At 38.9% G+C, this 26,747-nt stretch overlaps 1 protein-coding gene across 5 annotated transcripts in view; it reads left to right on the forward strand.

Moving 5' to 3' along the window:
- PLCB1 (phospholipase C beta 1) overlaps positions 1-26,747 on the forward strand; it is an 844,448-nt gene that overhangs the window by 21,090 nt on the left and 796,611 nt on the right. For all 5 annotated transcript variants that reach the window (XM_049869953.1, XM_049869954.1, XM_049869956.1 and 2 more), the window contains exon 2: positions 203-280. In XM_049869953.1, the coding sequence (XP_049725910.1) occupies positions 203-280 (78 nt within the window). The remainder of the gene's footprint in view (positions 1-202; positions 281-26,747) is intronic.

Below are 26,747 nucleotides of genomic sequence, written 5' to 3' on the forward strand. Positions count from 1 at the left end.
TATTCCCATTATTGGTGAATATCTCAGTGATACAGTTAATAATCCTATGAAGTTAAAGTTCCCATGTCTAATTTTGGGGGGTAATTTTTCTTAATGATTGACCAGCCTTGGGGGTAACACAATGATTACTTATTAAGTAACTCCAAGATAGGACTTTCTACAGTGACACATATTGATATACATTTTTTTCTTACTTTTCTAGGATTCCACTATTGTTACTCCAATTATTTTGAGGACTGACCCTCAGGGATTTTTCTTTTACTGGACAGATCAAAATAAGGTAAGAAAGGGGATATGTTTTTCTTAATATTTTCCAGTTGGTTGCTGCCTCACAACGTGTTTATTTGTCTTTCCTACATAAATATACCAGTTTCATGGATGGCCCTTTGTAATTGACTTCAAGATTCTTCTTTAAAAAGAACATGTAAGGCAAAAATGTCTTGGGATTTTTCAAGGCCCCTGGTTTGAAATGTTAGATTCACTAAATCCTAGAACAATTAGGGTTTTGCAGTTCTCCGTCTATTTATTAGCATCAGAACATGGAAACGTAAATTACACTTGGTTTAGAAGAAAACTGGTCAATGTTACTAATTTAACCCCCCACACAGCTCTCCATAAAGAATGGAGAAAAACGGTGAAGAAATCGCTTCTGGCCCCAGTGATCGTAATCTTGGCCTTTCCTTTCCCTCCTGTCTCCCCTTGCTGTTCATTAAGGGTTTTCCCAGCATCAGGACGAATTTGACCTTGGTGATTTTTCCTTTAGCCTATATCTGCAGTCTTTCAAGAATTTCTTCCCAAATTAGCCTTCCACCCACAATGCCATGAATTTAGGATCTCATTTATTACAAAACCGGTTGAGATGATTCCATATTGAATTCTTAAAAAAATAGAATGTCTGCAGATTATGAGATTTCTTTGGAGTTTAGTGGGCAGTTAGACAAGAATATTCATAGAAAGTGGTTATTATATTAAGAGACATTAGCACAGTTCTACACTTGAACCTAAGAGACCGCAGAATACAGACATTGTTGGACCTCAGAGTTCTGTGATTTGGTGAGGTGGTATAGGGTCACAGAGAGTGCTAAATACTCATTGAAACCAATAGAATACCTGGGGCCTCCATGGTTACTGCTGAAAAAAAGGGGCATCAAATTGTGAGGTCCTTAGCTCTTTCACAACTCTACTTTTTGTTGCTATATGCAGAGTTACTGGAGTTGACATTCTCACCTTTGCCCTCAGGGCAACTTTGATTTCACAAGTGAGAAGTGGGATAGAGTTAGTCCAATGGCACAGTGGGGATGGGGTGCAGCCTAGGGGAACCTCTTAGGGTGCTGGCCCAGGAGCCAGCCCTGAATGAGCCTGTTTATACCCTCTGAAAGGCAAATATCAGGCTTTTGGTTACTTTGTGAATATGTGTCTCCTAGAACCATCAGTGGCCACAGATGTGGGGGTAAAACGTAGGGGATATTACTGTATAGATTTTAAAATAGCATTAAAATCTGAGACCTCAAAGCTAATATCCAAACTTGCATTTGAGTAAGATTTCATTCTTAATGTTCGTGTTTATTACTGGGTGTGTTAATCATTTTGGCTTCGACATTTTGTTTGGTTTCCTGCTGTTATGTATAAAACAATGGCTTAAAAGAGGTTGTTTTTTTTTCCCTTCCTAAAGGCTATTTTTAGAACTGTTGAAGCTATATTCCTGAAAGATGTATTTATAATGCTTAGCGCATTTTTAAAGGTTGGGTATTTGTACAAGAGACCAAACTGTCAGTTTGATTTTTCAACTTGTAAATCAAGCTTCTATAAAAGCAACGGAAGGTATTTTGGGGTTTTTAAATAATTCATGGCAACTCAGTTAAGCTGCCCTCTAAGACTAATCATAAATGATTCTTTGCTTAAGAAAGAGAAAGGGTTTAGGACCAAAGGCTTTTTGATGTGTTTCAGCTGTTTTGTGGATCCAGTATTTTGACCCATGCTTACTTATTTTCAAACGTAGGAAAGTTTCTTTCAATTTTTTACACCAGCCATTTTCTCTCTAGAATCTTATAATGCTGTTTATGAGCAATTGAAGTAAATAATTTGGTAGTAATTCCTTTTATCTCTTATGACTTTACTTTTCATGGATGTTAATCTCACAAGCCTAGCCAAGAGATGGTAAGTTTCACTTTTTAAAAACCTCAGTCATTCTTTAGCCATATTTCAGAGTTTGGAGGTTTATTTTTTAGTCAATGATCATCTATCTTAGACGCCAAAAGATGAGAGTATTTAAGAAAAAAAAAATTAAACCTTCCATGTTTCCAAGTTTGTCATTTTCTTCTGGCTTTAAGCCCAGCTCTGGAACCAGAAAGAGTGATGTATTTGCTTCAAGGAGATGGACGCCTGTGAGTGATGTATTAGCATAAATGGATGCTAGAAGAAGTGGTACACATAAATGAAGGATGCAGGACAAGCTTTTAGCTGGTGGTTTTGCATAAGATCATTTGAAAGTACCCAGCTGAACAGCGCAATCATGATACTCCTTTCTTGAAAATATTTTTTTTTTTTCTGACAACTAGTCCTAAGAATCTATGACATGTATCATATAGGTCTTATATATGTATTATATATCACACGTATGTATCTCTCAGAGAAAAAATAATGGCACTTTTAATTGGATCCTTTGATAACATACTATGTTTTCAACCGCTTTGGAAGCTTGCTTTGGTATTTTGTAACATTCTTTTTGTCATTCTCCTCCTCTTGGTCTTGTTTGCAGCATGCTCCTCTTTGGATCCATGAAGCTTATGCTGAAGTACTTGGCTTAGCAATCGCTTGAAGCCAAAAACTGCCCGTTGGTGATGTGAGAGGCATTAAAAAGCCCTTTGTAGAGTATTTGTTACAAGAGCTTTCTTTTTATAGCACTGGAGGAAAACCCTCGCATTTCACACTGTGTGGAACTCTCTTCTGTCATGGCTACATTATAGCTTGTACCAGAGCCTCCAACAAAAATCCAGTGATATATTTATTGCCTTCCCAAAACCCTCCTTTAATTTGTCACCATAGAAACGATAGGTGGCAAAGCAGACAGACAGCACAGATGGTGGAGTTAGGAGTTAATAGCCAGAACCCCTGGGTGGTGCAAATAGTTAATGCCCTCAGCTGATAACCAAAAGGTTGGCGGTTCTAGTCCACTCAGAGGTATTTTGGAAGAAAGGCCTGGTGACCTACTTCCAAAAAATTAGTCACTGAAAACCCTATGGAACCAAGTTCTACACTGACACATACATGATCGCCATGGGTCGGCATTGACTCGACAGTGACTGTGTTTTGTTTTGTTTTTTAAACAAGAACTAGCTAATAATTTTCAGGCAGCAGAAATGTGTTTTGATAAAATATTAAAAAAAGTTTGGGGTTGATGGAAGCAGATAAAATATGAACATATTTAGGGATAAATGTTCATAGTTTGTGTCAGCTCTGGGCTTTTTAAAAATAATTCTTTCCTTTTTACTGTTGAGTCTATAAATCTTACTATCATTAGCAAAAATGAGCTTCTGAATATGGCTATTCTAATTATTCTTATGTAAATGCATATTGCATAAGAATAGTTTTTCTTATGTAATATGTAAAGGGTAAAGAAGGTGATTTTTCTTATTTAAGTGGGTATTCCACGAGAAGATAAGCTGATTTGTAGTGTTGGGTGAAAAGGAGCTCCTGTACTGCCTGAATATTTAAGAGGTGGCCCGAGTTAGGCTCTGACTTTTCTTTGAAACTATGCCATGTTGGCACCAGATACCAACACAGGGAGTGTTAGCCATGAAAACCATGATAACTACTAGAAGAATCTGCATCACAATTTCGGAGGAAAAGCTAAAGAAGAAAAAGGGTCAGAGAAAGAAGAAAAAGGGTCAGAGTTAAAGAGGGGACAAAAACTGATCCTGCGAGAATATGAAACAAAGTAGACTTTTGCCTTGCAACTTGATACTCTGCTGCAGTACTAAGGCTGGTGTAAAAATAAAACCACGAGCTGCTAGTTCAAATTGGAGCAGTTCAATACAGTTCAGTAAACCCTTCCTTCCATGTTTTGCTAAAGCAGAAGCTGAGGAGAGGGCTTCATAATTAAAATAAAGGAATGAGAGGAAAGACACACTTTTTAAGTGAAGGAATCCCACTATGTCCTTTCTTTGTTAACAGATAGTATTTATTTTTAAGTTTTGGTATACAAATATGTTTTTGATGTGAGCAAGTAAGAAAATATAAACTAACCTTGAACTCTTCATTGATTCCAATCCTAGTCCTCTCTCCAGAGTTCACTACTGGCAACAGTTTCATGATATCTTTCTAGGCCTTTTAAAACATGCATTTATACATGCCTTTTTTTTTTTAACTGTAGAAATATTTAATTTTGCTTTGTGTATGTGCATTTTCATGCTAAATGGCCTCATATTATACTTAGTGAGCCATAACTTCCTTTTTACCTTTGCAGGGTGTCTTTGAGAACTTTTTGTTGGGTTCAGTTTTGGTTTTTATGTAGATCTAACTTGCTGTGTTTAATTGCTCTATCATTTCCCACAGATTACTAAGTTTTATTTAATAATAATAATAAATTCTTTTTGGTGGGCAATTTTTGTTTCCAATTTTGGGCAAAGGTACACAATCCTTTCATATAACGTAATAACCATCTGTGTTTACGTTTCTCTGGGTGTATGTGTCAGGGGCTTCAAGGTAAATTCTCAGAGCAATAATTTCTGATTGAAGAGAATCATACCCTAATTTTTATTTAATGGCTGGGCCAATTTATATTCTTATCAGTTTTGTTTGAGAACAAAGGCTTCCTCAGCCACAACAAGACTGTTAGGAAACATTGTAATTTTTGTCAGTCTGATACAACCATTGTATCTCTTTAATTTGTGGTTGCCTCATTAGTTTGTAAGGCTGTGCATATGGCTCCACAGGAGAAAAGACCTGGCAATCTGCTCCCATAAAGATTACAGCCTAGGAAACCCTGTAGGGCAGTTTTCTGCTCTCTTGCATAGGATTACTATGAGTCAGAATCGACTCCATGGCACACCACAACAACACTGGGAATTTCTGTTTTCTCTTACTTGCAGTTACCTACACGTACACCATGTATGTGTGTTGCAAGTTCTCTAGATATTGTAATGTTAATCATTTATCTGTTATAGATGTCGCAAATGCTTTCTGACTGCCCATGGCTTGTCTATGTGTACCAGAAGATGACTCAAAACTGTAAACTTTGACATGGTCACATTTTGACCTTTTTTTTTCTTTTTGCTTTAAGGTCTTTTTAATTCATCATCTTCATCATCACCACTATTCCTAGTTTAGATTGTTAATCCATTTGCAGTGTATTTTGAGAATTAGTGTGAGGTGGGGCTTTAAATTTAATTTCTTTAAATGTGTCGTCCTGTGTGTTTGCAGTGGAAACCCTGGTGGTGTAGTGGTTAAGAGCTGTGGCTGTTAACCAAAAGATCAGCAGTTTGAATCCACCAGGATCGCCTCGAAAGCTTTATGGAGCAGCTCTACTCTGTCCTATACGGTTGCTATGAGTTGGAATCTACTCAATGGCAATGGGTTTAGTTTTTGGGTTGGCGTGTTTGCAGATCCCCGCTCTTTCTAGTTGTAGCCACGGTAGCCCATCTCTCCTGTCACTTTCTTCGTGGCTCTGGGTGTGGAGGGCTTGGGAGGTGGGAGCTGAAATGCAGATCAATCTCTCTTGATGCTTCCGTATCACTCCTAGTGGTGGCACCTTCACCTCCTGGTGTGGAAAGATACACTCCTTGTTTTATGCCTGTGGACTTCTGGACTGTCACTTCCTGCTTTGCTCTATCTATCCATTTAACTTCTGACTTTCCTACATTCTAGTTCAACCTGTGCAATCCTTTTTGTTTACCCATGGTTCTAGATTATAAATATAAATTTATACCTGCATAGTCTGTCATTTCTAGGGACCTAGGGCAGGAGGGGTTGGCTCTACCATCTACTCCATCTACCATCTTGTTATGGCCTATGATTTTGCATTTGGGATCCTTGTACAGAGTGATGATTACGTTTCTATTAATGGCAACTACAGACAACATTCTCTTTTGATTACCTTAACTTTCAATACAGAGTTCAAAAGCAAGGTGTAAAAATTAAATATTTACATAAGCCACAGTGACATTTTTTAGCATAAGAATCTAGAGTTCAAAAATATTTTGAATGACACATCATAAGCTTCAATAAGAAAATGAAGAACTTTCTTGTGTAAAAATAAATAGTCTGTAGTCACTGGTGACTACATATTCCATTAATGATCATTTGGCAATCGTGCTGTCTCTTTGGACACACTTCTCTAGTGTATCTCAGAAACATCAATTTTGGCTTGTGTTGTATATGGCACCTGAGGCAGGACACAGTCCATGCAGTGATTTAGTATGGTGTTGTGTTTATAAATTAAGAAGAAGAAATCTGTTTTTCTTGGTAGCTTCCCCCAAAGACTGAACAATAACTGAAATTACTTTAGAAAACAGCAGAAGGCATGTGACCACCCCAGTCATAACCCACTGACGAACAGCATCTATGGACGGAGGTATTTCCTTCACCTTCTGAATTTCCTTCACCATTATTGAAGATATAGCAGCTAGAGCAGGCAGGGTGCCTTGCTCTTACCCTCACCCTCCCCATTCCAGAGGACATGGGCAGGACCCCAGTGCTCTGCACCTGCATTCCTTTGCTTTCTCTGGCCGCTAGAACCCGCTTGGAGTCCCTGGGTGATGCAGACGGTTAACACTCTTGGCTGCTAACTGAAAGGCTGGAGGTTCAAGTCCACGCAGAGACACCTTGGAAGAAAGGCCCAGGCGATCTACTTCTGAACAATCGGCCATTGAAAACTCTGTGGAGCACAGTTCTACCCTGACACACATGAGGTCACCATGAGTTGGTGTCAACTAGATGGCAACTGGTACTGGTACTTTGTCACCTCCCCACATTGACTGCCTGAAATGCCTGGGAATTTGTGCTCACCCTGACTAAGGGGATTTGAGGAATAAATACCACAGCTCCCTCATCTCTTGGGTGGGATAACTCAAAGGAGCATGGCTTATTTATCTCCCAGTAGTCCCCAGTGGAATTGGCACAGTACGGGGCAGCATTTCGTTCCGTGTGCAGGGGGTCACCAGGAGTCGGGGGCCACCTTGTCAACAACCCATAGTGGTAACTAGCTTGAAAACACACCCTTTATGGGCTTCCATCCCTTCCTGTCTTTCACCTCCACTCCTAGTGTGTCCTGTCCTGGAAACCCCTCTAAAACTTTTATTAGAATCCTTATCTAGGAATTGCTTAATATAGATGCTTAATGTGTAATAACTTAATATAGATGTTTCCTAATGAAGGGTTGGGATTCTGGTTAAGGGACCGTGGAATATCTTAGGTGAATACTTTGTTTGAAGTGAGGGCTGATTTTTCTAGAGGGTCCTAATTTGGGAGGCCAGAAGCTGGTTAAGCAAAGCAGACAGATGTGGGTTTGAGCTCGGGCTCTGCCACTTATTTAATGAGTCACCTCAAGCAAATGTCTTCAATAACCTAAGCCTCAGTTTCCTCATCTGTAAGATGGGGCACTGCTTTCTCAGTAATTGTAAAGGCTAAATGTGATACATGTGATCCTTAGTTAGCACAATGCCAAACACTTTGTGAACTCTCAATCCTTTGTGATGGTTCTTATTATTGTTCTATAAATAACAATTAGTCTTTTACTAAACAATTACTCCTTAACTGTTAGGGGCCACAGATGCTTTTGAAAGCCAAGTGACCACCAATTTATGTACAGTAGTTTATTCCTTTTTTTCTTCTTCAAGGCAGTAGACTTTTCTGTTTAAGATTCTACCGTGGTCTTTTGATCTAAAGCATTGAAGCTTAGATCTGTTTAGGCAAGCGAGATGTTTATTTATGTATTTCATGTTTTGTGAAAAGAGCCATGGAAGGCAAAAGAAGGGATTTATTGTCTAGAAGACTTTTCCTCAGAGGATAATTTGTTAATAAATACTCCATCATAGGTGAAAGTTCCTTGGACCACTGAAGATTTATAGCAGCTTATGGAATAAGCTTTAAAATGATTTAAAGGAATTGGATAGGAGAAAATGGTATTATTCACAAGAAAAATTGGACCCCACCGTGGCTATCTTGTCTTTTTTTCCTAAGATAATCAGTGAACATAGCTTCATATCAATTCCAGGCAGCTTCTCCTCTGTACTGACCAGATTCTTAGAGATAAACTTTGAGTGTTTTTGAGCATAGTTTAGACAGTCAGCGGGTCAGATTGCTGCGGAACAAATCTCTTCACACCAAATCAATTTTCAGATTAAACTCCCATTTATTCTCAACACTGTCTTCTTTTCAATGCCATGAACTCCAGTGTTTTTGCCTCAGTGAACTCTGAGGAATGTTCTGAGCTCTGATTTAATACAAAACTATCCAAGTAGCAAAGGTATTATGATATTCTTTATGGAGATCCAATTACTGACAGATTTTATTTGTTTTCATTTCTGGGAGTCTATTTGAGTGGCAGAATCCCTGTGGAAAACTGGCTAGTTATAGGATAGCCAAGTGTTATGATGGATTAGCCTGCGTGGATGCTACATAAGAATAAATGCTATTTGAATGGAGTCTTTTACAAGTTGTTCTTGATGAGTGTGATTCATGGTTTTTAGTGGAATTTCTAATTGAAGCACAGCTTCTTGAAATGTATTTTAAAATCAAGCTGGTCATTTTGAAATGGCATCTTTGCATTTTCTTTGGAAGCATTTTTATGGTGCAAATGCCTGAAGAAGGATTTTCATGTCACCGTCTCCGCACTTCGCCATGAGAATAACAATAGCAAAGCTCATTCTAATACGTTGGAACCAGAGTTTAGAAACATATAACAACACCCTGGCTTCAATTCAAAATTCTTTACTGCTAATATAATTTAGTTACAAAATTATGCTTCAGTTTTATGAGTTGCTTAAATATAAAAAAATATATATTTATTTATTTATTTTTTTTATATTTAGCTCTTCTCCATCTTGTAGGAGAAATTAAATTGCATATTTCCCAGGCTATGAAGCAATTATAATGGGATATTTATACCTTCGATACCAAAAATAGTTTCAGACACTGAATCAGAGGAGTTTTCTAGGGAAATATATTTTGTATATTGCTCATAATTTTATTTCCTGTTATGTGGGAAATCCATTTGCCTTTGTTGTGAAAAGAATTCCCAGATACTTGGTATTGACATAAAGTCTCGACCCTTTGTTTGAGATATAAATGCTGTAGATAGTGTGAACATGTTCAGTCATTCTCTAGTTTATTTTCTCACCAGTCCAAGAGTTTTGATCCTCTTGACGGCATCCTTGTCAAGCCCTTGCTATATTTAATCAGCAAGACCAGCCCCTTTTTTCCTTTTTGTAAAATAAATTTAGACCGACAGTTGGGTTATTTAAGCCTTTACCACAATGAACTTGTTGCCGTTGAGGGGATTCTGACTCTTAGCAACCCTATAGGACAGAGTAGAACTGCCCCATGGGGTTTCCAAGGAGCGCCTAGTGGAGTCGAACTGCCAACGTTTTGGTTAGCTGAACTCTTAACTACTGCGCCACCAGGATTTCCATTTACCACAATAAAAAGAGACAAATCAAATAATATAATTTTTTTTCCATTTTTCGTATTTTATCAGTGCTCAAAAGAAATAGCTTAAAATACTTAAATAATTGAAAAGGCAAAAATGCAAACTTTGAACAACTGATTAATTACGAAGCTGATACTCGTATTTATTATAAATAAGTTTCCCAAGTCTAGAGAAATATATGGTATACTCCAATTCGATTTGCACATAGCTTTTCATTATTATTGTCATCATCATCACCGGTAACAACAAACACATACATGGTGTTTTCCACATGCCCCTTGCTATTCTAAATGGCTTAGATGTGTGAATATAAATACTCGTTTAGTCATTTCCACAAGCCTTTTTATGAGGACAGTGCTATTATTATCCCCATTCACAGGGGAGTAAATTGAGACACCAGGGGTTAAGGGACTGGCCCCCAGTCACCCAGTTGTTTAGGGGCAGAGTCAGGAGCGGAATGCAGGCAGGCACTTTGGCTGTAATACTTGGCTCTTAACTTTTTGCTCTTTCAAGAACCTGTTTAAGGTGTAAAGTGAGGCTTGCCTGAGGGATTTTTTTCCCCTTAAATTTGTTAAAAAAAGAAACCTCAGTAGGCATTTACATCTGAGAGAAAGAGGCAAATAGTATGAAGAAGTGATTCTCAACTTTGGTTGCTTACTGAAATCATCTGGGAACTTCAAAAATTTCCTGGTGCCTGGACCCTCACCCCTAGAGGGTCTGGCTTAATTGGTCTGGGGCCATTGATTGGGCCATGGGTTTTTTTTTTTTTTTGGTGGGGATGTCCCTTGTTTGATTCTAATGTACAGCCGGTGACCATGGATAGAAAACCAGCTGACATCACAAGTTCATGCAGTAAACTCCCGGAGAGGATGTGTTCCCGCTACCTTTCCTGTCCGTGGCCCAATTTATATCAGGAATAATTCTCAGTGTGAACACCCAGAGGCCCTATAAGGATCTGAATTACTTGACTCTGTTTGAATAATATTCCCAATACCATACTTAGTAAGACGGGAAATTACTAGCATGTTTTAGAGTGATTCTCAGTATCCAAGAATGAATCAAAATAGATTTATTTGTTACATTCAGTTGATTAAAATTCATTTACTTCCCATCCCCTGAACATTCTAGGTCTTTGCCATTTGTTTTATCTTTACCAAACATGTCCTTAGCATTCACGCCTTGACTATTAACCATGTTAATAACTATAAGTAGATCAAGTTTCTGTTTAAATTCCATATTTAATTGAATTAGCGATGCCTTTCAATTTTTTTTTTCAATTAGTGAAGGCGGTTTTAAGAAAGTCCTTATATAATTACTTCAATTTATATCTAAATTTTTAATAATATGGATACAAAGGCAGATGTTATCTTGTTAAATTACAACATCATGTCATTTCTTCTTTATTCGTAGGAATCCTTCCTTTATTGACACATAAAGCCACCAGAGAAAACACAGAGAACCAGATAATATGCAGTTGTGACAGGAAGCTCGTCATCTAATCACCTGGACATAATTTGCTTGAGAGTAGTAAAATTCACATTTCTCCCACTAGGATGTTCGGAGTTCGCTCTGCCTTATGTTGGCATTGTGGATTGTGAGGAAAATGGTTTTGCGTGAGATTTCTCTTCAGCATTATGCAAAACTCCCCACTTAATTAGGCCCTGTGGTCTGGAAAGTGTATTGCATCATGGCAAAGGGGCACCTGTTTGAAGTGAACGCCTCAATGAAAAACTTAATGGACCAGAACTGGTTGTTATGTGTCATAGTTGTCTAGTGCTGGCACACCAGATAAATGGTGAAACCCATGTGAAATTGTTCACTACAGATTAGTAATTAACCGTAAGTAAGTAAGCCATCTGCCCGTGTCAGGGATTCCAATTTTGAAAAGAGGCTTTGATTCTGTAGGAACGTGCCGCGGGATTGGGAGAGAGACAGATGCCAGCCATACCTTGAAGCAGAACCTTTGATGTGGTGAAAAAAATTCACCACAGATTAGTAAGTAAACACAAGTAAGCCCGTGTTTACCTCGCTTATTGGCTAACCCATCCCTGAGTGCTGCTGTAGCAGAAATACCACAAGCGGATGGCTTTAACAAACAGAAATTTATTTTCTCATAGTGTAGGAGGCTAGACGACCGAACTCAGCGCGCCGGCTCTAGGGGAAGGCTTTCTTTCTCTGTCAGCTCTGGAGGAAGGTCCTTGTCTCTTCAGCTTCTGTTCCCTGGTTCCATGACTCGACGGCACTGGGTTTGGTTGTGGTTTTTAGTTAAGTTTTGTTTTTATCTTGCAGTTCATTTTTAACCGTCTCTTTCTTTTCACATTTTGCTATAAGCCACAAGGAGAAACCACATGGCCCCCTTAAGATTTTGCTTAGAAATCTCATCAGACAGCTATCCAAGTTCATTACAAGTTCTACCTTCCATCAAACACTTGAACATAATTCAGACAATTGCTTTGCCACTGCATAAAAAGCATTGCACTTCCTCCATTGTCCAGTCATGTTCATCATTTTCTTTTAAAGCCTCACCAGAAGCACATTTCGCCACCACATTTCTAGCAACATTCTGTTGCTGGTACCATATGTATTCTCTAAGTAGTTCTCCTCACTTCCTTCTGAGCCCTTACCACCTACCAACAGTCCCTTGAAGGCAATCTAGGCTTTACTATTAAGGACCTTAAAACTCTACCCATTACCCATTTCCAAAACCACTTCCACATTTTAGGTATCTGTTACAGCAGCACCCCCACTTCTTGGTACCAAATTCTTAGCTCTCTATACTGCTAGGACAGAAATACCACAAGGGATTGGCTTTAACAAGCAGAAATTTATTTTCTTAGGATTTAGGAGATAAGTCCGCACTCAGGGTGCCAACTCCAGAGAGAGGCTTTCTCTCTCTGTAGGCTCTGGGGGAAGGCCCTTGTCTCTTCAGCTTCTGTTTTCTGGTTCTTTGGAGATCTCCATGTGGCTTGGCATCTATCTCTTCCCTCCCCCCATCTCTGCTGCTTTTGCCTGCTTGTTTTATTTCCTTTATATCCTAAAAGAATTCAACTCAAGACTCGCCAGGGTACACTAATCCTGCCTCATTAACATAACAAGGACAATCCATTCCCACATGGGTTATAACCACAGGCATAGAGGTTAGAATTTATAGCACATATTTTTGGAGGACACAATTCAATCCGTAACACCATGATAAGAAACTAAAGACTGTGCTGGTATGCATAATGGAGTCTATTTTTATATGACCATTTGTTCCTATAGCATGGCTTCGAATGCAAGAGAGGGGAGTTTCAGCACAGCATTGTGAATATTGAGATATTAGGTAACTAGAGTAGAAGAGAACTTAGACTGTGTTGTGACTTTCTCAGATATATATCTTACCCAATACCCATTATATATATCTTAGCCATTATATATATCTTAGTACTAACATTCCATTACGAGAGGAAAAAAAATAAAAAATAAAAAGCAAAGCAAAACAAAAACAAGCAAAATACCAAAACAATTTCAGTTTCTGGTTTTTGTAGGTTGATTTCTTCCAGAGGTTGACCTTATGACAAGGATTCAAGCTCTTATAGTTTATTTGAGAGGTGACCTCAGGAGTCATGGGCCAGGCCATGGGGAAGTGAGACAGGTGAGAGAAGGCAGCCGATAACCAATGGGCAAATGAATGTTGATCCCACTGGGGAGCTCTGGGAGGTAGTGTGGAACACACTTCAGAATTATTCCAACTGAGGGGTGAGGGAGCTGGGGTATTTACTAGTTCCCATCAGTCAGTGATTGAAGGGAGCTCTCTGGGGGTGTTATCTCCTCAGCACTTCTGCCAGCCCCTCTGGGTGGCTGAGTGGGCTCAGGCAAGTAGGCTCCAGGCTTCAGAGGACCCCTCAGACATAGCTGCTGGTCTTGCAGTTGGAAGCTATCAGGTTGGCACGCATGGGAATATGTGGGCACTGCCAGCAGCAGTTACTCTGGTGGTTTTAGTTATCAGTAGGTCAGACCTTATAAGTGTATACCACAGGGTGAAAACCTGTGCCTGAACTTGGTTCCCAGACAGGACTTACTTAGTCTGCACAGTGGGTTAAAAACAGAAGTATGCCAGCATTTAGAAATCAGGAATTCATACACAAATCTGGATTTCTCAAAAAAAAATTGAAGGCATAAATACTAGCTCACATACCCTAATGGCCATGTTTGCCAAAACAGTGCAGTGTCTGTCCTCTTTAGACAGGGCATATGTTATCTACTTCGCCACAGTCCCCACCAAGCCAGTTTACCTCATTTACATGATCTCTTAGACTCCATTAGACATATGAGTGTAAAATATCAGTCTATGAAAACATCCTTTACTTGACTTGTCAGTAAGCTAACGATGGCATGAAGCTAATGCCATCACAGTGGGCCTATTGGAGTACTGCAGCATAAAGAAGACTAGATTTTATAGTAGAAAAGTATCTAAAGATCCTGCTCATAGTTGCCATGGGCAAATCACTTGATGCTCCAAGGATGTATCTTGTCTATAAAATATGGATTAGAAATGTGAGAGCCCGCAGGTCCCTCTCAGCTTTAAAGGGCTATTATTCCCAAGTGACTTTCACATGGCATTGTGCTAGATAACATTTATAAACATGACTCCTTGTTGAATTGGGCCATAAATCTCTGGGAAATAAGAATGGTGGGCCCCTCCAGTATACCAGGCGGAATGACTTTCATTTGTGGAATGATTGGGTGTCTTAGTCATCTACTGCTCCTGTAACAGAAATACCACAAGTGGATGGCTTTAACAAAGAGAAATTTATTTTCTCACAGTCTAGGAGGCCAGAAGTATGAATTCAGGGTGCCAGCTCCAGGGGAAGGATTTGTCTGTCTGTTGGCTCCAGGGAAAGGTCCTTGTCATCAGTCTTCCCCTGGTCAAGGAGCTTCTCAGCACAGGAACCCTGGGTCTGAAGGATGCACTATGCTCTTGGCCCTTGTTTCTTGGTGGTATGATGTCCCTGTGTCTCTTTGCTACCTTCTCTCTTTTATATCTCAACATATAATCTAATATTGTAATTGTAATTGAGTCCTGCCTCATTAACATAATTGCTTCTGATCCTTCCTCTTAGTATCATAGAGGCAGGATTTACAATACAAAGGAAAATCACATCAGATGACAACATGGTGGACAATCACACAGTACTGGCAATCTTGGCCTAGCCAAATTGACACACATTTTTCTGGAATACAATTCAATCTATAACATTGGTATTAACTTCACCTCTGGCTCAAGGCAGTAGATACTGACTGGTTTAAATCAACCAGTGTAGTCTACTCTTCCTACACTGTAGAGCTATGCTGTTCAATAAAGTAGCCTCTATCTACATGTGTCTCTTTATATTTATATGTAATTAATTGAAATAAAAAAAAAATTCAGTTCCTCAACCATTCAAGCCGCATTTCAAGTGGTTAGTAGGCACCTGTGGACAGGTGCAGTTATAGAACCTTGTTATGATTGCAGAAAGCTGTATTAGATATCCCTGCATAGAGATCGGGTCAGGAACAGGCTATTCAGAGCCAATGCAAAATGAGGGAAAGTTTTCTCGAACTTGTAGGGAAAAGAGCTTTTTCTCTTTTGCTGGATCATGTGTGGCAAGGCTATGCTAGCTGGATCTGCTTTTGGTATTTTGTTCTCATGAAAGAAAAAATTGGGGTAGTTCAGACATCACCTGAAGAGTGCATGGGGACTACCCTGTGGAAGACAGAATGTTGAAGAACAAAGTCCCTGGTGATATGCTTTGAGATGCCGGATCAGGCCATTTCAATTCCATGACTTAATAAATCCCCTCATTGTCTAAGCCAGTTTAAGATGGGGTCCTGTCACTTTGCAATCAAGATTCCTGATACATTTTACAGTCATTTGTTTGAAGAAAGGCAAGGACTTAAGGATCTTCCTGCATCTGGTCCATGAACAAGACAGAGAGTTAAAAGAGGGAATAGAATTTGTGAAATTTTCTTAAGCTCTGTGACTACAATTCCCTGTATAAGACATTATGGTTATCCTTTTGCTTCCCTGTGTCATCAATATTTCCCCTTTAATCAGATTCATACCATCAGTATCAAGCTTTTTCCATGTTAAAAGAAAGCCCTATACCCTGCCTTGACCCTTACCTGCTACTTCCTCCTCTTCTTTCTTTTCCTTCACATCCAGCTGCTTATATGGTCTGACTCAGTTTCTTACCTTTCACCAGGTCCTTGATCCATACCAGCCTGGATCCTGTATCCATCATGCCTCCGAACTAGTGTTTCTAAAGCCACCAATGACCTTCACATTTTAAAACATAATGGCCTTTTTAGCTGTCTTGGAGCTTGATCATTTATCATCATTTTACATTGTTGATCATCTCATTTTCCTTGAAACATTTCCTCTTCTTGACTTCATTGCACTCATATTTTTCTCCATCTCCCTGGCCATTCATTCTTAGTCTACTAGGTCCAAGTTGTAGTCCTTTTCTTTTCTCTTTTTAGAGAATCTTGTCTGCACTTAAGCTCAATTATCATCTGGACACACGGTTCCCAGTTTTAAATAGCCATCCAATACTCTGCCCCTGAGATTCTTGACACCCAGCATTTCCAAAACAGACATCATGCTGTTCACTTCTTCACCACTGATCTGGTCCTGATACTTAGTTAAAAGCATCAGTCTTCACCAAGCTTCACAGCCCTGAACCTCAAAAGTCTTCATTAATACCTCCATCTCTCCCTTCACCTCAGGCTCTTGACCCCTCATCTTTTGTGCTCTAGCTGTATTAGTCACACTAATGTACTTCCATTTCCTTCAGAATGCTCCCCCTCTGCTTGGAATATGTATTGTCTACCTATGCATTCTCTCCCCACCCTCCGACCCCCCACTATGTCACAATTTTCTCAGTTGTAATCGAATACTTTTTACGTAGTAATGTAATGTCTAGCTCCCCTATTAGATTGTTGGCCCAATGAGGGCAGAGCCCAGTGTTGTCCTGGCAAATGTTTAACAACTGGCTCTCTTGGGGGAAAAAATAAATGTAGCATTTGCCAATTTCCATAGTGTAAATAGTCCCACCGTGGCTGGTTTCAGGCTACAAACAAGATGTCACTGAACACAGGTTTGGGATGAGAATGGCACGATCATCTCTCATAAACTATATGAACAAGCTATACCATGGGATAGCTGTATATTTATCCTCTTCACTGCTCTATCCTTACGACTTGGGGCAGTGCTCAGCACATTGCAGGTCCTCAGTGATTACTAGCTGGAAGAGTAAATGCAGCGTTTTAATTCCATCACAGAAATGTAGTGGTTAAATATAATGCTAATGCTTCAGACAAAAGTGACTTAAAACTCTTCCTTTTAGAAATGGGCCAACTCCTTAAAGGTTAGCACATCCAATCCCTCCATTTTTCTGTTAGAACTGAGAGCCAGGGTGGGATTTGCACAATCACATCGCTAGCTGGTGAAAGAGCCAAAGTTAGAACGCACATCTCTTAATTGCCGACCAACACTCCATCCACTATATCACGTTGTCATTTCTAAATAAGCATATTTTGATTCCAGTGATTTAATCAAGGTTGTGTCATTAGATAGCGGCGTAATCGAACACATCGTAGGTAGATCTGCCTTACAGAGAAAAAGCAATGTTTGATTGTTGTCTTTGGAATTATGAAGTGTCTAATGAGAGGGCTTTCTCCTTTACCTTCTTCCCCTTTAATTATCTTCTGTAGTTCTTTTATAGAAAAAATCTATTAGTCAGGTTTTACTGTGTAACAAACCACCCCAAAAGTTAGTGCCTTAAAACAACAACTGCTTTAGATCACTCTTTTATGAGTTAACAATCTGGTGTGGCCCTAGACTTTGGGGTCCCTGATTGACATTTTGGGGGGAAGATGTCCTTGTGAGGCATTAGAGAATTGTAGCCACAGTCATGGTAGTACTCAGACAGCATCTGCATAGCAGTAACTCTTAGAACCAGGTAGTGTCTTATGATTTCTCAGGAATCATGTCGGATGGGGCAATTGCAAGAAGAAATCAAAACATTTGGTAATCTTTTCAGTGCTGTTAGAGTTTGTTTTATGTATTTTGGAGTCCTGTCATTGAAAAAAAGAGTAATTTTTCTGGTCTTAGCTGGGCTTCCTCTTACATCTGTGAGTAGCTGTGGGATGGATGTGTAGCTCTGCTCATCATCATTGGTCTCTCTCATGTGTCAGGTCTCGATGGCTAGGCTGACTTGAACCTGGCACATGAGTTTTCTCATCCTCCAATAGGTTTGTCTAACTTGTTCATATAGTAGACTGGAAGAGTCCTGAGAGAGGGTAGAAGCTGCAAGGCTCTAGAATCAACACTTCCATTGGGCCCTTTGCCACATTTTATAGGCCAAAGTAAATGACAAGGTCAATGTAGATTCATGGGACAGGGATATGAACACCACTTATTGAAGGGAGGGGCTGCAGAGTCACATTGCAGAGAGGTATGGGTACACATAGGAGAATAATCTATGGCTGTTTTTGCAGTCAAACAGAAAAGGAATTTTTTTTTTCCTGCAAATTCTTAGAAGATTCTGTAATAGTGGAGTGTTTCAATGGGGCAGAACTGACTGATACCTTCCTCATTGTCTTAGTCATCTAGTGCTGCTATAACAGAAATACCACAAGTGAGTGGCTTTAAGAAAGAGAAATTTATTTCTTCACAGTAAAGTAGGCTAAAAGTCCAAATGCAGGGTGTCAGCTCCGGGGGAAAGCTTTCTCTCTCTGTTGGCCTTCTCATCAATCTTCTGCCAGACTCGGAGCTTCTCCGGGCAGGGACCCCAGTTCAAAGGACATGCTCTGGTCCCAGCAGTGCTTTCTTGGTGGTATGAGGTCCTTCTTCTCTGCTGGCTTCCCTTTCCTTTTTATCTCTTGAGAGATAAAAGGTGGTACAGGCCACACGCCAGGGAAACTCCCTCTACATTGGATCAGGGATGTAACCTGGGTAAGAGTAGGACACCCAGTTCCACGCTAATCCTTTCTAACACTAAAATTATAATCACAAAATGGAGGACAACCACACAATACTGGAAATCATGGCCTAACCAAGTTGGCATGTATTTTGGGGGGATATAATTCAATCCATGACACTCATCTTCCTGATATATAGAGAAAATGCTAAATACCCCGTCCAGGCAATTGTGCTAGTTGCCTTCACATTACACTAGAGGCAGTATATACTGTGAGGTAGGGGTCTCTCTCCACACCCTAGACTTTGGGGTTCCAGATTGACATTTTGGAGGGAAGATATCCTTGTGAGGCATTAGAGAATTGTAGCCACATTCATCCTAGCACTCACGCAGCATGTGCATAGCAATAACTCTTAGAACTAGATAGTGTTTTATGATTTCTCAGGAATCATGTAGGATGGGGCAATTGCAAGAAGAAATCAAAACATTTGGTAATCTTTTCAGTGCTGTTAAGAGTTTGTTTTATGTATTTTGGAGCCCTGTCATTGAGTGTGTAGATCTTCATTATGGTTATGTCTTCATGATGGATTGTCCCTTTAATCATTATAGAATGCCTTTCTTTGCCTTTTATGGTAGATTTTGTTTTAAAGTCTGTTTTATCTGAGATTAGTGTTGCCACTTCTACTCTTTTTTGGTAGCTGATTGCTTGCTGTATTTTTTTTCCATCCTTTGATTTTTAATAAATTTATGTTTTTGTTTATAAGGTATCCCCTTGTAGACAGCATATTGATGGACCCTGTTTTTTTTTTTTTTTTAATCCATTCTGCCACTCTCTGTCACTTTATGGGTGCGTTTAGACCATTTACATTCAGTGTGATTATTGATAGGTGTGAGTTTATTGCTGTCATCTTGTAGTACAGTAATAATAATAAAAATTTAGTAATCTTTGAGGATACAAGTTTGTTGTTGTTAATTTCTTACTTTGTCATGCTGTTTTTTTTCTTTGTCTCTTCCTAAATTATTTTAAAGTAATTTATTTGTGTCTGACATAGCTTTTTTTTTTCCATTATTTTTTAATCATCCCTGTGTTGGAAACATAGACATCATTCCAAATCTGTAAGGGCACTGGGAAATGTGGAAATTAAATCTCAGTATTCTTCACTGTTGGAATATGATCATGGGGAATTTTCCATAGTGAAGAGGTAGAAATCACTCCAGGCTTCTTCCAGCCTGGGCCCATAACATGCATTTTTCTGGAATGAGAAACACATGAGTTTGACCAAGGCAGAGTTTGTAGGTTTTGACAATGAAGCCAGAGGAAGGAAGCAGTACTTACTCTGGGCTCATCTTTTTTTCTATGCTGAGTGTGTTCTGGGAAGTTGCAGGTGGCAGCAAATTTCTACTGACTGAGCCAACAGGGCATGTGGTGAAACGGAAAAATTGCTGTTATCTGGTGAATATGTTGGTTTGGGGAACCACTAGCTTTAAAAAAAAAAAAATCAGTTTATTGCCATCTCTTCACTTTGAGTTTTGTAGAATTAGTTTTGTGACTTCCATAATCATTTTTTTTTTTTTTTATGAGAACTTGTGTAAGGTCATGGGCTGAGAAATCCAACTCCCTGAGTTCAAAACTTGGCTCAGCTAGTGGCTCTTTGTGTGACCTTGAGCAGTCAGTTAGTCACTCTTGGCCTCAGTCTCCTGTTCTGTAAAATGGGAATGATAAATCTGCTTCATAGGAATGTTGTAAGGATTAAATGAGAGAATGCTTCTGAGCACTTGGCATAGCATGCATACTAAGTGCCCCACACCTGCTAGCTGTGTTGAGTAGAAATTTTAGTAAATTTGAATGTATGTAGTGTGAATTTCAACTATGACAGGTGTTCAGGTACTTCTGGTTCATTACTTCTGGTTCATATTTTAACTCTATACCCAATTTTATTGCAAAAATTGAGGTCCCCAAAGAATGTTGATGTGTCAGGGTACAGATGTACTCATGCTTGAGCTCCGATTGGTGGAATATCAAAGTTGTATGTAAACTCAGATTCCAGAAGCTCTAGGACACAGTTCAAGCTGCCTGAACTCAGAGGACATAGTGCATGTGACCTAACTCTTCAATTACTTATTGACCAAACATCCCCGAGAATGGAAGGCTGAGGGAGAAAGGTCTTGGACAAAGTTGAAGGGTCCTCTTGCTGTTCTGGCCCTGAGAATGAGATTAAGTTCTCCACCTGTTTGAAAGCAGATAGCATGTCTGAATTCTCTTTGTGTCTCTGGTAGCTTTCAGCAAACCTATTAAAAGAATAGTATTAGGGTCTCAATCCAGATGGCCTGAGGCAATCAGTTAGAGGAGCACCGATTTAGTTTCTTGAACAGTCACTCTCATTGTTGCACCTAGATGTCTTTGGATCCCTCTGCCCTGATCACCTACTGTGTACTGCATATTGTAGTACCTGAGAAATCTAGAGAGGGATGCTGGTTCAGATTAATAAATTATTCTGTCTGCCTTAAGGACAAATGGAAAATCTTATTGGCTTTGGGAAAAAAAGGTATATGTTTCCTTTTTTTCAAAGAGGATCTCAAAGCCCAAAGTAACTACACTTGGATACTTTCAGAACATCTGTAATAAACTCAATTTAAAAATAGAGGGAAGAAGAGGGAAACATTTGAAGGTATAACTTTGGAGTAAATTATGGCTTTGTTCAAAATTGGAATAGAAAATAATGCCATTTGAAGATATATTTAAAATTGTATTTAATTTTTTAGTTTTGCAAGGTCTAGGTATAAGAAGGCATAATTACATACAAGTTCTGTAGAAAACAAATCAAATCACTTGGAAATAGGTTATAAATAAGTGGACATTATTCTGGTTTCTGCTTTTTGACCTGAAAGAATCATATTATATTGAAAGGATATGCTTGGTACATAGACTCAAGGCTGACCTTTAATCTTTGACTTTATATAAACATAAAAATCATGAATAGGAAAAAAATCATTCTAAGGGGGGAAAAAGGAGTCCTCAATCTGTTAGGTTGAACCGTATGGAATTGACATAATTGTAGGTCAAAAGTGATGACATACGGCAATTTCATAAAGTTCAACAACATATCATTCTGAAAGAGCGAGAGTGTTACTTTTCTAAATTGACCGTTTAATGATGACATTTTAGAGCTCAGCATTGATGTGACAAACATGAATTCATTTCCTTTAGTATAATGGATATGAGTTTATTCTGGTACATTAATATATAGTACACCTTTCATGAATAATAGGAAAAATAGCTGCGGCTGCTAACCAAAAGGTTGGCAGATTGAATCCACCGTGGGTTCCCTGGGAACCATATGCAGCAGTTCTACTCTGTCCTATAGGGTCGCTGTGAGTCAGAACTGACTCAACAGCAATGGGTTAAGTTTGGTTTTGGTTTTTGAGAATAGATATATGCTTCTTATAATGTTTACTTATAAACATTCTAGTGAGCGCAGATACAGCTTTTGCTTAAGACTTCAGCTTCAAATTGCAATTTGGGGGAAGTAATCTTGAAATTGCATTAATTTCATCTAATGTGTTCAGGCCAATGCTTGCCAGGTTGGAAGCACTGCTTAAATGTTTACTGTTATGCTTATTATTCGCATTGTAGAATCTTTATGAAACTTGTGTACATAGGCTAACGTCTGAAAAGTGGTGCCTTATCTTTCAAAGTGAGGAGCTGTGCTAATTCTCCTATAGTACCAGTATCTGTGAGGAGTGCCTCCTTATCAACATAAAGTCTACACAAGCAAGGTCAACCTACAGGGTGAGGCATCTTAATCAGGAATAAACTACCTCTGGCTGTTCACTTGGCTGTGAACTCTTCCACCTGCTGCTGCCTTTCATGAGCTCCAGTGTCATTTCTTTCCAGGTGTGTTCTTTCCCACAAAGCAGTTTGGCGTAACCATTCTATAGCACAGTAAGTGATGGCTGGGCCTACGTATATTAAATGTTCATGCTGTGATTCATTAATTTATCCAGTACAGTTTTATTTAGCACCTACTGTCAGGCACTCTTCTAGACATACATCACAGATAACAAACAAGCAAATAAAGGTAGAGTAAGCCAGATGGTGATATGTGCTACTGAGAGTGATAAAAGTGATGGGAAGAGCTGAGGGATGAAGTGCGGTGGCTATTTTATATAGGTGCTCACAGAGGCCATCTCTGACAATGTGATGTTTGAGCAGAGATTTAAAGGAGCTGGCAGGCAAGACTTGTAGCGATCTGAAGGAAAAATAGTCCAGGCAAAGGAATTAGTAGATGTGAAGGTGGGTGATGAACAGCAAAGAGACCAGTTGACTGAAGTAGAGCAAGTGCGTGGAGGTGCAGTAATAGGTGAGGTCAGAGAGGTTACTGTGAGACATGGCCAAATTATGTCATGTTTTTAGACTATGTTAAGGACTTTGGCTTTTCTCTGAATGAAATTAGAAGCCATTGAAGGGATTTGAACAAAGGTGTGATGTGAGCGGACTGGTGTTTCAAAAGGATCATCTAGACTTTGATCTGGACGTGGCATACATTTGTTTCTCTCTGCTCTTTCCTCCTAAGTACAAGCCATAGAAAAAATGCAAGAGGTATCATGCAGAACTCTGAAACATACTAAGAGAAAGGCAAATTGGTTTGTGAGTCAAGACTAGAGGAACAACGGAATGGCAGGGCATCTTACATCTCTCAGCCAACAGAACAGGGCAAACAAGACCTAGCATTCCTTGATGTCCAACCTAGCAACAGAAAGTGGCTCAGATTGCTTCCACAGATTGAAAAGGAGACTGTTGAATGTTACCCGGAGAGCCTGGCACAACTGGTAAGGGAGAGTGATCCAGAGCTCAGCTAACAATAAGCAGCCAGACCTGAGACTTCCTTTCTCCACCGAGAGAGACAACACGAGGGTTGCATGGTAGCTACAGCAAAAGGGACCCTGTCACAATAAGTGACCCAACCCAGGAAACCTTTGTATCCCTTTGGGCTTGAGAATCCCGTCTTCTGCCCAGAGACACTGGGACTGCTGGTAGGCATCATGAGAGGTATTCCACAGCAATTATTGCTTGGTCCATGAAGCCAATTTGTCCCCATAGGTCTGAGAGATACTGGTGGCCTGGCCAGAAGAAACACCTTCTTCCCCTAAGGCAGTGTCCACAGGGACTAGTGGGAGCAACATTGGCACCCAGTAAACCAAAGAGATCAAAATAATATTGTAAAATCTCTAAAAAATTAAACTTTCATTGGAGCCATAGTGCACAAAAGTAGACCAGGACACACATGATAAACCTCAACAGGTGACTCCTTACTAGAGTAGAAGATTTAAATAGGACTCAGAGTATTCTAACATAATAGACAAAATGTCCAGGATACAATAGAAAATCACCCATTAAACCAACAACCAGGAAAATCACAACCTGAATGAGAAAAAGTAATCAATTGAGGCTAAAACCAAGATAAATCAGATGTTGGAATTATCTGACTAGGATTTTAAAGTAGCTGTCATAAACATGCTTTAACTATTCATTAAAAATTCTCTTGAAAAGAATGAAAAAGTAGAAAATCTCAGCAAAGAAATAAAATTTATAAAGAAGAACCAATTTGAAACAATGGAAAAATACAATAGCTAAAATAAAAAACAAACACCTAACAATAACAAGCAATTCAGTGGATAGGCTCAGTAACAGGGTGGAGATGATGGAAGGTAGAATCAGTGAAGTTGAGGATGATTGATAGAATTTACCCAGTCTGAACATTAGAGAGAAAATAGTCTGGGGGGAAGAAAACCCCAAGAGCCTCTTGGACCTGTGTGACAATAACAAAAGATCCAACACATGTAATATTGGAATCCCAGAAGAAGAGGAAAAAGAGTTGTGCTGCAGAATACTCAAATATATGTTGTTATTGTTGTTAGTTTCTGTCAAGTTGATTCTGACTCTTGGTGGCTCCCTGTGTTATAGAGTAGATCTGCTCCATAGGGTTTTCTTGGCTGTAATCTTATTGGAAGCAGATTGCCAGGCTTTTCTTCCACAGTAATGCTAGGTGAGTTCAAACTGCCAGTATTTAAGTTAGTTGTCAAGTGCAAACCATTTGTACCACCCATGAAAGAATTAATGGATTAAAACTTCCCAAATTCGGTGAAAGACAGAAACCTAAGTGAATCCTAAACCTCATGAATTCAAATCAGTCTGCACCAAGACACATCGTAATTAAACTTCTGAAAATGAAGGCAAAAAAAAAAAAAAAATCCTGAAAGCACCCACAGAGAAATGATAACGTTAACTATAGGGAAACACGAACTTAAATGACTTTCTGGTGTAAAAGATCTTTCTGGAATGAAGGGGAAATAAAGGTATTCACAAATGAAAGACAACTAAAAGATTTTGTGACTATCAGACCTACCCTCAGACAGAGAGGAAATGATAAAAGAAGGAACCTTGGCATATAAGGAAGAACGATGGAACAAGCAGAAATTGGAATACATTCAATAGACTATCCTTGCCTCATGAGTTTTATTAATTGTATTTGATGGGTTAAACAAAATTATACTACCATCTATACCCATCAAAATATTATTTAAAAATAGGGGAGGGTAAAGTTACCTAAATGGAAGTAAAGTTTCACACTTCACTTGAAGTGTTAAAATGTTGATAGCAGTAGACTGAGATAAGTAACTATGTATATTAGAATAGCCAGAAAAACCACTAAGAAAACTATGCAAAGACATATGCTCAAAAACAAAACAAAACAGAAACAAATCAATGTGTAACCTTAACAAATGTTTGAGTAACCTGTAAGAAGACAAGAAAAGAAAAAACAGAGGAATGAGAACAAGAGGAGTCAGATAGAAACAGAATAATGAAATGGCAGCATTAATCTCTGACATATTAATAATTACCTTAAATGCAACACCATGGAGAACCCAGAAATAGACACACACAAATATGCTCAATTAGTTTTTGACAAAAGTGCAAAATCAATTCAATGGACAAAATATTGTTTTAGAGCCACTGGACATCCATAAGCAAAGAAATAAAGTGAACCTCGGCCTAAACCTTGTATTTTATATAAAAATTAACTCAAATGGATCATACATTTAAATATAAAACTATAAAAGTTTTAGAAAATAGTATAAAAAAATCTTTGGGATATGAGGATAGGCAAAGAATTCTTAGGCTTGATACCAAAAGCATGATCCATAAAAAGAAAAATTGATAAATTGTATCTTATTAAAATTAAAACCTTTTTCTCTGTGAAAGACCCCTTGAAGGGGATGAAATGTCAAGCTACAGATTTGAGGATGTATTCGGAAACCACACATCTGACGGAGGGCTTGCATCTAGAATCCTAACCTGTTAAAACCTACTGCAGTCAAGTTGATTCTGACTCATAGTGACTCCATAGGGCAGAGTGGAACTGCCTCATCGGGTTTCCAAGGAGTGGCTGGTGGATTCCAACTGACAACCTTTTGATTAGCAGCTGGGCACTTAACCACTACACCACCAGGGCTCCATCTAGAATACAAAAGAATTCTCAAAATACAACAGTAAAACAAAAACAAACAAACAAACAAAAACAAAATAATCCAATTAGAAAATGAGCAAACGACATAAGCTGACAACCCACAAAAGAGGATATACAGATGGCACATATGAAAAGATGTTTAGCATCATTAGCTATTAAGGAATGGCAAAATAAAACCCGGCACGAAAGGCAAACAAAAGCAGAAAGTATGGGTTATTTGCATAAAAATATAGTAGTTCCAACATGAAATGTAACTGGGTCACTCACACATTGTTGGTGGGAATGTAAAACGGTACTCTTGATCATTTATCCCAAAGAAACGAAAACGTTAAATTCAGGCAAGAACCTGTACACAGATACTGATAGCAGCTTTATTCTTGGTAGCCAAAAACTAGAAAAAGCCCAAATGTCTTTCATTCAGGTGAACTGTTAAACTGTGGTACATTATATTATGGGATACAACTAAGCAATACAAAAGAAATAACTAATGATACACGCAATAGCCTGGATGGATCCTATTATGCTGAGTTACAAAAAAAAATTCCAGTCCCAAAAGATAATATACTATATGATTCTATTTGTATAACAGTTTTGAAATGACAACATTTTAGATGAGGGGAATGTATCTGT

The sequence above is a fragment of the Elephas maximus genome, chromosome 25 (genome assembly GCF_024166365.1).
Source record: "Elephas maximus indicus isolate mEleMax1 chromosome 25, mEleMax1 primary haplotype, whole genome shotgun sequence".
NCBI lineage: Eukaryota > Metazoa > Chordata > Mammalia > Proboscidea > Elephantidae > Elephas > Elephas maximus.